Source organism: Mastigoproctus giganteus, chromosome 5 (genome assembly GCF_048544385.1).
Source record: "Mastigoproctus giganteus isolate SK-2022 chromosome 5, ASM4854438v1, whole genome shotgun sequence".
Lineage (NCBI taxonomy): Eukaryota > Metazoa > Arthropoda > Arachnida > Uropygi > Thelyphonidae > Mastigoproctus > Mastigoproctus giganteus.
The window spans coordinates 233,269,636-233,282,074 of NC_143579.1; the positions used below are offsets into that span (position 1 = coordinate 233,269,636).

A 12,439-nucleotide genomic window follows, 5' to 3' on the forward strand; every position below is an offset into this window, starting at 1 on the left:
ATGACGGTTGCATGTCCATACGCCTCACTTCCCATTCCAAAACATCCCACAGGGGTTCAATTGAATTGAATCCAATCAAGATCTTGGAAAATTGCGTTTTCGACTAGGAAGTAAAATGCAACATGACAGAGTGCATGGTCTCCTATAAGAGCTGACGGTAGATATCACCAGGGAAACATTGGTCTATACGCACTAGGGGTAGTTGTAAGTTGTCAGCAAAAAAGTTGCAAGTATATTAAGCAACGACCTCCACCTGCCCGGATAGTTTGCACCATAGGTCCATGAACTCTTGTTGCTTGCACCACACAAAAAATCTTCCGTCGGCGTGCTGCACCAGGTATTTGGACTCATTCGACCAGTACCCTAGTTTCCAGTCCTCCAGTGTGCAACCAGCTTGTTGACACCACAATATTCTTAGCGCAGATGTGAGAAACCACATAAATACTATGCTACTATTCTCAGTTGATCAGTAATGGATAGAGTCTCTTCGGTCTTTTGCTAATGAAACCCATACGTCTGAGCGTGCAGCGTATCATCATTTAGGATAAAGTGTAAAGATGTCTAACGGCACCAGGGGTTTCCCCCATCTCCGCGTTGCTTCCATTGTAGGTGTACCAGTTCACTGGGAAGGCCAGAGATTTAAAAGTGTGTGGATTTTGTATATGTGTAGTGTTGTGTATCGTTGTTCATCTGGCCGTTTAGCCGCTGGACCCCTACCGAGGCCCAACGTTCCCTACACTTGGGCTCGTGGAGGCAGACCAGGTACACAGAATGAAATTTTACTCTGGCAGGCCCTGCCACCTAGTTTCCTGAGATTTCAGTGGCTAGGACCTTAAAAAAAAAAACTCGGTAGGTGTGAGCGGAATTAGAAAAACCAATTTAGGTTTAATTTGAACGAAGTTAAGTTTTTGCGGGGTTATATGCTGGCGTATTAGGCAGAGTAGGGGGGGGGAGACTGAAGGGAAAGAGAAGTATGGGGATGATAGAGAAGGGGACCCCAGGATTTTCAGTGAGGCAGGCCCAAGCCCCACCAGAAGAAGAATAGGTGTTGGCAGGGGTGGAGAGGAGACAAGACTGTCTCCTCCTCCCCACCAGGGGAAAGGTACCAGGCAAGAGAGCTCGGTACAGATCGCCATCAGACATTGACAGTTGTGAGCACGTGAGGGTCCAAGCGATCTGAACCGGATCTTCTTTGGTGATCTTTTTCAATGTAGAGTCAAATCCCAGTCGCAAGGTCATACATGAACAGTCTCGTCCTATGGTTGGTCATGTAACCTGTTCAGGTCGCCTATTGTGCATGTTATGAGGATGCAGCCTTGGGTCCTGGTGATATCATTTTCCTAGTTCGTGCGTTGGTCATTTGGTTTAGTCATCCAGCTAGTGGTCCAGTGCGAATAATTTGTATTCAGTTCATGTCAAGTCCTGTGTCGGTTTTTCTCTGGTTCTGACGTAGGTCTTCCTGGTTGTCAGTTCCCTCTTGAACAAGGCTAAATAATGGTCATGTTCGTGGGTTATTTGGTACAGTTTTCTTGTGTATTCCGGTTTTCTCTAGTCCTAGTTTTGAGATTCACCATCAGCTTCCAGGTGCTGTGCATGGTGGTTTACTATAAGTGTTCGCCTTCTAACAAAGTTTCTGTGCAAAAATGGTAAGGGCTTTTTATTCATGTTCCGAGTCGCGAAGATGCTGTTCCATATTCTGCAGTAAGTAGGTGATAGCAGTCGTGAGCATGCATCGCAGGTCCTCATAATGGTCGCAGTCATACATGAGATGTTGCCATGTCTCCTCGCAGCCACAGAGGCAACGGGGATCCTCAGTGATTCGGAAGCTAGATAGTTTTGCATTAAATGGCCCGTGCCCTGTGAGCAGAAAGGTGACGTGGAGCTCCAGTTGGAACCAACTCGGGGATTTTGGAAAGACTATGCTAGGGAGGAACTTCTTGGTGATTTCTCCTTTAGTGGATTCTGTCCACCGATCCTGCCGGAGGTGGTCGAGTAGTCTGGTTTTTTCAAGCTTCCTGTTGTTGACGAGATCCAACATGAAGTTCAGGATAGTACACGGTATTTCTTTTGAAATATATGTCAGGGCACATCTAAGGATTTAAGTCCAGCGAGAGGACTCCGGCCAGAACATGGAGTGCGTGCGTGCTGACAGCTCGTGTGATTGTCAGAATTATTGACCGCTGGATACTGTCCAAGGTTCTATTTACCACTGTGGTTATCTTTCTGTACCAAACTGGTGAAGCATATGTGATGACCAGGGTGAAGGTAGATTTGCAGAACAGGGTCCACTTGTTTAGACCCCAAGTTTTGAGCTTGGTGTCCTTTATTAATTTTGTGTATCATTTATTGTTCTTACATTGGCCATATTGTATTGCGATGTCAACTATCACAGTGATTTGCAGTGGACCCGTACACTGCGCTGCACCCTTCGCCACCGTAACCACAGCGGCCATGAGCAACCGACAAGGCATGCAGTTTCCGATAAGGAAGCACCCGACACAAAGAGCTTAATTGTGAATCCACAATTAGAACCTTTTGAAACTCCTTGATGTCTTTACCAAGTCCCATAACTGTTACTTTATAACTTTGACTCGCACAAACAGATGCAAATTCCAATGCTCTAACTTACAAAGCTGTTAGGCTTCTTATACTGCGAGCTAGGTGGTATAGTCCATTACTAATGGGGCGGTCATAATTCAGCGATCACTGAGTGTATATCCAGAAGTTAGGTAAAGAAATCCAATATTTAGAAGCAGTTTATACAAACTAAAATTTTTCATAAAACAAATTGTGGGCATGTACAAGGTGGCCTGTTCAACTCCGCTCGTGTATCTGAAGAACAGAATCAATTATAAAAGGACCAGAGAGGTGATTGTTGTAGATTTATGCAGGTAATGTGTATGTTCTGGCTGCTTGGTTACCCAGAAGCATCAGTCACCTGGAGAGATGATTCTGAGTACTGGTCCATACCACGGGAAGGTGTGCCAGTTACTGTCTCAAAAGACTTGCCTAACTGGTGTTGCCAAAGATCCTCTGGGGCTCATTCCAGAAGAAAAAAACAAAAAACCCGTAGTGCTGATTGGCATTTATTTTTCCAATGGACGGGCAGAAAACCATCTTTTCTGGAAAAGAAACTTTTATTCATAAAAAAGTCCTAAAGCGTTAATGAAATACAAAAGTTCCATTATAAACTCATTTAACACTGTAAATAATTGGCAGCAGCCAAGACATCTATAACATTGTCTGGTGAGATATAAAATTCTGGAGTATGAATAACATGTGTTTCTTCCATTCTTTTATCATACGACCATTTGTACAACAGGTAGCGGCAGATTATATCCATGGTGTTTGCAGATAGATCCACTTTCGCTGTACACTGTTCGATGGGATCTTTCGAAGTGGCAGCTTTAGCCAGAAGCTCTTTCAAAACCGGAGAGACGAAAGCACAGTCACGTCGAATGATGTACGTTTCTTGATCCGTGGACACAAGCTTAACAAAATATGATTGAGGACCAACGCATAAATCTCCTTCGAATTTATCGGCTTCCAGACAGAAGTCTATGGGCATCGTATCCTGCCTACGCTGGAAAGAGAAGTAATCCAAAATTTACATTGTAAACTATAGAAAAGGAACTGTCAAGAATCTAATATTTATTTGGAGTGTACAAATTCAGAACCGTACAAGGTCCTTGTGGACCTTGGTTTTGTACAATGAAGTTAACTTTTATTTTAAAGTTGTGTTCAGCTTTACTTGGTCTATATAATATTATATCACATAAGAAATTCAATTGAGCAATGATTGTTACAAGAATTGGTAAATATCAATTCCCTGAACTAATCAAGGAATGGACAACTCTGAAATTCAGTTTTAAATACTGTAATTAGGCCAAACGGAAAATCGAAGTTAGGCTATATCCATAATAAGATCCCTAAAGCATACAGCCAATCTTGATATTTATCAAAAAAATAAAAAAATTACCTTAATATGAAAAGATGTCCAACAAGGAAATTAAGCTATGAGCGATAGGTTCATGCTAGAATAGGATTTAGACGAAAACTAAAGTTTAATATCTCTGCAAAGATCAGGGAACCATACGTGGCACATAGTACACACAGAGGCTAAGCACCAACCAACTTCTAACGACTTTACAACTGCAGTCGGAAATTGGTTCTGGAATCTTGAAAGTACATTTGGGAAGTAGTTGAATACCCTGTGGAGGTGATTAAAGGCGGCATGAATTATACCTGTCTTGTCACTCGCCACATCAGGACCACTACTCAACATGTGGCCATGGACATTTACGCAGGCCGTATCTTACACTGATAGTTATCAGTTACTGCAATATATTTGATGTCAAACGAATGATCAAACTTAGTATTCTTTGAATTGTCTAGCTATTGTGAAGGCTACACGTTAACAAAATCGTATCCGTTAGTCCTGATCATTTTACACGATTTGTTCAATTTGACTTGCTCATCTAGTTCAAAACAAGTTGCAACATTTAAGTGTTGATCAACCAGAAGTTGATTTGTGTATTGTTTTTTAGCAGTCCCAACAAGCAGCAGAGCTCTTTCGTCATGCCAGCTATTTCAAATATCAAAAGCTGACTAGGATGGACAAATGTGGCAGATGTTACAAGACCAGCTTACTAAAATCAGCTGCAAACATGAAAAGGACGTCTGTCCAACTTGAAGGATCAAAAATTAAATTCAAATTATTGAAAATTAAGATTTTGAAATGGAATTTTGGGCCCAACATTCAGGAAATTAACCACACTAAAAAAACAGGGATCGGTAAATGGTTAAGCGCGGGGTATGAAAGTGCATTTTATGGAAATGCTCTTTCCAGAAATCTGTTTTGTCCAATGTAGTTTCGGCAAATTGGTACGCAAGTCTGACGTAGTGATAACTTAAGGTTTATGTACTGTGTATGTTAATGGACAGTTGAGAAATTTATTCTCAATGTCCATTAACTAATTTAAATAGTGGTAAGGTCGACAAATGGAAGTTAAATTTGTTTGCCCAAAGCACTTTCTAGCACAATCAAGATTAGACCAGTGACCAAGTAGCGTTTATTCAATAAGAAAGCGTTTAATGGAGGAAAGTCAGACGTTATACTGAGAAATAGGCATAGCAATAAGATTGATATGTCACATTCGTGACCAGTTTGACCTTGTATCGTCAAATTGACCCAGTTACATTATTGATATCATTCATTGTCTGATCGAGTTAGACCTTGATAGCCAAGAGGGTGACGGTTGTCAAAAACAAAAATACATTTATAATCATGCGCACAATGAATCGTAAGACTGGTGTCAGACTCAAGTTCCAAAAACATAGTTTGGATGTTGACTCTGGCGTGCAAATAGCTCACCAGTGGCACAGAAGTTAAGTTTCATTAATCCCCTTCCGTTTTTTTTCTTCCCAAGATATCAGACCAACACTTTTACAAAGTAAAGTTGCGAATTTCGTATTAGTATATTTACAAAAATACTGTTCAATATGGGGTGGCGGCTAGACGTTAGTTCAACTAACCCACGGAATATTGTGATGATATATAAGCTCTGAAATGGCTCCCATGAAGCAACAATCACCAAGTAAATTGCTTCCAGCCCCGTCGATGCCACTAGGAGGCGGACCACAGATGTAAACGTACTGTCATAACTGGATTAAATCCGCACCCATAGATAAGTGCAATTCTATGCGTTCCAGCAATCACGTACAATCGGTGCATATTTAATGATACCAGCAGAAGACCCCATGCCCCATTCACAAGAGGGGTGCAACCAAAAAGCATCTTACCCTCAAGATGGGATAGTGGGGGGAAAGTACCACCACTTGATAGAGTTGGATATTAAACTGAGGTTAGTAGTCAAAATAGGGAGGATATTGATAAGCGTGCGGGGTTGCAATTAACTTAGTGCACTAGCGCTGAAGCATTTTACTAGGGGAGACTCAATTCTTTAGTATTTGAAAGAAGAGTCAAAACTATATATACTCTATAGTTTTCTGTATGGAGATTTTTAAAATAGTCTTTACAGTACAATTTTCGATTTTCTTTATTTGAAAGAGTAGTCATACCTGGAGTTGTTGGCCACAAGGCATTCTGTTGTATTTCCTGAACTGCATGTTTTCTAAGGTTTAAAACTGCACACCACAGAAAGCCAAGCCATGTAGCTTAAGCTTCATCTGCAGAAAGTCGGTGAGAAAGTTGTGTACCACCATGCTAGGGAGCGTAATCATACTGTGAGATGTAAAATCTTACAAATGTTATTTTATAGAAAAGTGATATTAGTTTAAAGTAAAACTTATAATAAAGCAATATGGGAGAGTGGAACATTACAAGTCAAGAATATTACTAAGATCACTGGCAAGGTAAATTAGACAACGTCTATACAAGGGGACCGGTAGGCTGAAAAGCTATTAGCAACCTGGGTAAACGACTCCCAGCTCACACAGGCAAACCAAAATAATAGAAACTAGTAGCAACTGCTATTAGTAGAAGGTGTCAACTCTGGAAAACAATGGCGCAGTGGACCATGTGCTGTCGGGACATTTCTTTAATCGGTGACACCTGAAGAGGAGACAAGGTGGTAAAAACGGAACAAATGCTGGGAATTAGATTTAAGTCTGTCTGGCTGGCAGTGATGGCAAGTTTTATAGATCGTGGGAAATTAGTCTGCTAAAGTATAACTATAAGCGGCAAACTTCAAAAAAGGTACAGACAGCCTGAGAAATTTTACAAACTTCTTAAAATAAGTTAGATCGAGCAATAAGGAATCAGCTTGAGAAAATAAAAACGGGCAAATAAGAACAGAGAGAAAGTTGAGAAAATGAGTAAGACTGGTTAAACTGAGAACTAGGGCGGATTTGACATATGTAGGCGGTACAGAAATTGAGATGAACAAAAAGAGAACCGGAGTGGAGAGGGGGAGTCTGAGGTTTCTTTTTTGAGAACATGTTTTTAATAAGGTGGAGAGGAAACAGATCCCCGAGTTGAGTTATGTGGGTGTTTGTGGAAATGAGTTAGGAGAGACAGATCCGAGTTATGTGGGTGTTTAGGAAAATGGGTTAGTGGGATTCTAAGTTGAGTTTTTGTTGGTGCTAGGGAAAATGAAATAGTCAGCGGACACAGCAGTCGAGATAAGTAAAATGAGTTAGTAACATGGACAGTTGAGGGTTCTGTTGTGGTAGGAAGTGTCAGTTAACAGTTGAGTATTTGGTCATGGTGGAAAAAGAGTAGGGTAGCACCCTGGGAAGTTTTCTTCTTAAAAAAGTTCTTAATAGGTGGAGCGGAAAAACGAGGGTAGCACCCTATGAGTTTTTCCTTGTGATAAGTTTTAATAAAGTGGAGTGGAGAAGGAGATATCTGAGATGCCCTATGAGTTTTCCTTGTGATAGGTTTTAATAAGGTGGAGAGAAAGGGAGCGAAATCCGCAAAATCAGTAGCTCAAGAGAAGGAGCGAAAATGCGGAATTAGTAGCTCGATGAGAAGGAAGGAAGCAGCGAATGGATGGTAGCCCGAATAAGGTGGAGAAAGAACGCCAGTCCCAGTGCAGCAAACAGTTCCTAAAAATCATCTATAGCAAATTCAGGTGTAGCTGATGAAAGAGATCCCCAGAAGGTACCCTGAGACCCAGGAAAGCTTGGAACCTGCCCCAGAAAGGAAAGAAAAAAGTAGGTGAGATATTAAGTACTGTAAGTTAACAAGGACTGTTAGTGAGACAGTATAGTGATTAATTAATGAAAAACAGATAGCACTAGAAGTAAATTGATAGATAAATTATCTCTTAAATAAATTATATATATACTAACAGTTTAATTCAAAAAGGTTATTGTAAAATGCAAGAGAAACGAAAGATAAGTAATAGATTAAATTGTTCAAATGATTATGTGTTAGAAGGATAAAAAGTTTGAGAAGTTTTGACTGTGTTTTAAGGACAGATAATTGAATATAGTGAGAATCTTTGAATGTTCTAAGGATAGATAATTGGATATAGTGTTTGTATTGATGAAGAATTGTTGGTCCAACTGAAAGACCAATACAAATACTTTAGGAAAGTTAAGATTGGTCTTCTGTGTATTGTAACAGAATGGCGAGAACAGAGTATAATGATGAAAATAGCATATTGATTGGTAATATAAGAATAATATATGCAAAGTATCCTTGATTTAACTTACATGCTTTTTCAATTGTATATTATGTTGTATATATACATGTGTAAATAAACTTTGTTTATTAATCTGAGCTTGTTATTCCTGAACACTCAGCCTTTCCAAAGGGAATTATACACAATTGAGAAGTTCTCACGAATCAGGAATTCTCCTAGGAAGTAAAGTCAAATGTGTACGTGGGGATGTAAGGAATAGAGGTCTATATAGTTATAAGGGAACAGAACAAATAAGAAATATTTAATAAAGCATTATTATACATATTCAAAATAAAATTTAAAGAGTAAAGACATTATGTATATATTAAGGACAATACCACAAAAGCCAAAATAGCAGTAAGGGAAGCAAGCAACTCAAGTGTGGAAGGAATAAATCAGTTTCCTTCAAGTGCTAGGATCATGTTTTAGATCAGATTTCTGTTATTTCTTTGGATATTTAGAGATCCTTATGCTTACAGTCAATAATTGAAGCATGAATTTAGCTAATTATAAGGGCTGGCCGTTTTCACTACGGCCCCTGCTGGTTCTTTATGTCCTTGGTGCATTACAGTAAAAATCGCTTCCTTCGAAATGTGAAACTGCTAAATAGGAAGATGGTTTATCAGTTATCCATGAAGAGATTAAACTACAGAGTTTTGCTAGTTGAACTTCAGCAAGCTTCGAATGACTGATAAGTCTATGGTGTCACTCAATTTTTTTTGTTATCAACCCATTCTGTTTCTTAATTCTACTCACAAACCCCCAAAGACTAGAACACTCTTATTGTTCTCAAAAAATTGATCGACAAATAAAAGTATTCCTAACCCACTTTCAAAATTCGTCTTCCCACATTTCAAAGGACGTGAAATTTAATTGTTTACATCCAGTCCACTCAGACAATGGTATGCGTAAATGGGTGAGACTACTTTTCCCCTCCCTCCTATGTATTCATTCGAGGCGAAATTAGATCCACCTTCTGCCGGATCCCACCACAGTTTGCTCACCACTGTTTCAAATCAGATTTATTTATTGGTGTGATGCAGCCCAACCAAACCATGGCAACTCCGCCGTGTAAGATGTCACCATACGGGTGAAAGCCAATCAGTGAAGTATGTATATTGCAGGATAATGTTGGGTGAATGACCGTCCACTTAGCCCAGCCAGGGTCAGAAACTAGCTTCATTTGGTTACCATACTTGGTACGTGAAGTCGGGTCAGGGATCTACCATCTGCAATTTAGAAACCATGTACTCGTATAATACCGATTCCCCTCCCTCCCCCCAAAACGAGGGTAAATACTTACTCTTACTTGAAGTAAAGTTACAGAGTTAGACTAACTCATAGTAAGTATCAAAGGGAGATTAAAAAATATCTGAATGATAATTATCCAGATGGGCAAAGCATCATGGAAGCTTCCATTCTCCTACTCAATTAGTTCCAAAGTTTCACATAATGCAGGCGCAGCGAAGATTCTTCAGTGGGGTTGCCTTTTTCACTATGTACGAAGTTTCCTGGTTAAGAGTAAACGACTATTCCAAAGAGGACCCAAAACTAGAAGCTACAATCGTTTCATGACAAGAAACGAAGGGATCTTTCTGCTAATTCTAAGAACTAGCTTTCATCTGTAGCGCGCTGTCTGATTGACCTCACTTTTAAATTTTTTAAATCTAGAAGTTTAAATCCAGTCTTCCGTGTACCTTTCTCCAACCCATATTCTCCTTCAAAATATTATGAATTACGAGACAAACTGTTTGACGTTTAAACAGGCGCCAAGTTATCAAAAGCGTGTGCGTTTCAACTTTGCGACCTTGAATTAAGAATAAAAAAATAACTTCATTGATTTCGCAACCATTTGATGCTTTTCAACTGAGTTTGTCAAACCATAAATCACTATTTTTCATTTACAGGGGAGTTAACGACGTCACGCGAGTGTCTTGGTTATAATTTAGGGCGTGAGTGAGTCAAGGTTAAGACTCAATTTCATTGGTTGCTTGTAATATGCTACTTGTTAGATGTATTCATAGACTGTCCGGGTCCACCCTTGTTAAAATTTATTCTACGGTTACAACGATCTTTTTAATAAGGGGTTAGTGCTTATTTGACCCCAATATAAAATGCCAGCACAACTTTTTGGAAAAATAAGGAAATAACCCATTAACCAATCTTTATTAAAATTGCACTATTTTGCATTCGTTGTATATATCGAATTCTTCACCCATTCTGATTTAGGAACTGGAATGTTTTTTTTTTTGAATCTCCAAGAATTATTCATGACAATCTGTTTTAAATGACAGACCACCTAATTTTGGAATAAGGACATATTCGGATGTCAGAATAATTTTTAATACGGCTGTTGGCAGAAACAAATGTCTCCTGGGAGTTAGATCGTAGTAACTCAATTGAATATTCAATTATTCAAGTGCAGTTGTTGCGAACCCTTGTGAAGTGGCAAGGTTTGCGCCAAATCCGGTCATCTGCGTGTAGTGTTTAAATTGTGCTCTGTTATGTGACCAGCGCCTGGTATCTTACGATAAATCCCATCCTAATATCAGGACCAGCGAACAAAGGAAGCTCGTCAGTGACATTCCTATCTTTGAGGAAAGAGTCCAAAGATCATGGAACAAATTTCGCCTTATCACACTCCCTTAATGGGACAAGGATCACAAATATATACAATCAATAGCAAGTCCAAGTTGGCTTCAACAGTTCACCAGATAATACAAGCCCAAAAGGAAAATCCACTGGAGTAGATTTCCCAAGGTTTGTCATATTCACTCCATTGAATAACAGACGACTTTGAAGGAAATTAAATTTGATACAAAACCAAACGTAAAATCAATAAATGTCAGCGCCTGCTATAATTTAAACAGCTTGGAAGTTTCCATTTAAGAGTAGTATCTACAGCTGGATTTCAGCATGCAACTAGGGCCTAAGCACGCCCACGGGTAGGTGGAAAGAACCTACCCCCCCCCCCCCCAGAACATTTCACTGTGTACGCTTCAATCCCTCTCTCCCTCCAGCGTTTTGGCGGTCACGTTAGCTTTTATAAGCTAACACGAATGCATGACCATGAGTTCATTATCTCCAACCAGCATAACCTTTCGCAATTCACGAACACGTGGCGTTTGCTACACTTACAAGAAAATGATGGGAAGCTGGTAACAAAACGACCACCCTTCCATAATTATTCCCAGTATTTCCCGAAATACCAGGAATATTGCAAATATGAGTTTCAGACTTTGCAAAGTCTTACAAAGATGAAACCATTTCCATTGTTCAGCAAGATTTATTGCATACGACAAATGTCAACAAATAGTTCAGCTAACAATCTTCTGAATTATTTATCGTCTGCTGATTTCAACATAAATTGCAAATTTTTGTTTAGCAAAACAAACCACATTGAAAAACTCACCCTTAATGACATCATATTGAAAACCAAACAAAATGCGAAAGCATACAATACAACAAACCACTTCAATGGATCTCTTATATGAGCTCTTTTAAACTTCAAAAAGTCACATGCCATGATTTCTACTTTTTTCCGATGGAGGGAGCTGCATATCAAGTGGCAAAATATGAATTTATTTACTATGCGTTTTCTTCGATGTAAAACATAAATAAGAATAAAAATAATTTAATTGGAAGGAACAGTTAGTTCTCCCTCTTCAGAGCAGAAATATGGTAATGATACTTGGGTCCGAATTGGATATATGCATCTTTATACATGTTTTATGGTACCTGTTGTTTTGCATATTGTAATTGTTTCTTGGTGTTGCTGTTCAGTCACATGAGCGTAGTGGCAGGTAAAGATATACCCAGATACCAGAGTGGCGCCTAGAAGTCGTCATCCACCAGCGTCACAAGAAGTGGTTCAAGGAATTGATGGTAAAACAACAAGCTCGATCAAATTCGTCGAGATTATCTAGTGTTTGTCAAAAAACTCGAGTTTCCTGGAGGAAAAAACCATGCTCTCCTCGACTGAGACCGACTAACTCAGCCACGTTGTGAAAAGTCCCATTAAAATTCCTCACGTCATCCACGGGATTTGAACTCAGATCTTTCCCACCCGGCGTGGGGAGGACTGCGATCCTACCAACTGTGCTACCCATGAGGGCAGTCATTTTGAGACATGCACATTTAAGAATATGATAACTTAGAGTAAAAAAAAAAGGTAGCTGCAGCCATTATCAATCCACTGCAGGATGGAAGCCTCCTCAACAATTTATTTTGAGAGAAATGGACCATTATCTGCCACCCTGGTTCAGTGCGAGTTGGCAGAGCAAGGGAAT

General features: G+C 39.6%; 1 protein-coding gene across 1 annotated transcript; it reads right to left on the reverse strand.

The window, feature by feature from the left end:
• Positions 1-3,070: 3,070 nt before the first annotated feature.
• LOC150086280 (uncharacterized) lies at positions 3,071-11,634 on the reverse strand. Its single transcript, XM_090373806.1, has 2 exons — positions 11,563-11,634; positions 3,071-3,583 (listed from the first exon to the last, which is right to left on the reverse strand). The coding sequence occupies exons 1-2, from the start codon at positions 11,575-11,577 to the stop codon at positions 3,197-3,199; spliced, it is 402 nt and encodes a 133-aa protein (XP_090229932.1). The 5' UTR covers positions 11,578-11,634; the 3' UTR covers positions 3,071-3,196.
• Between the last annotated feature and the right edge of the window lie 805 nt (positions 11,635-12,439).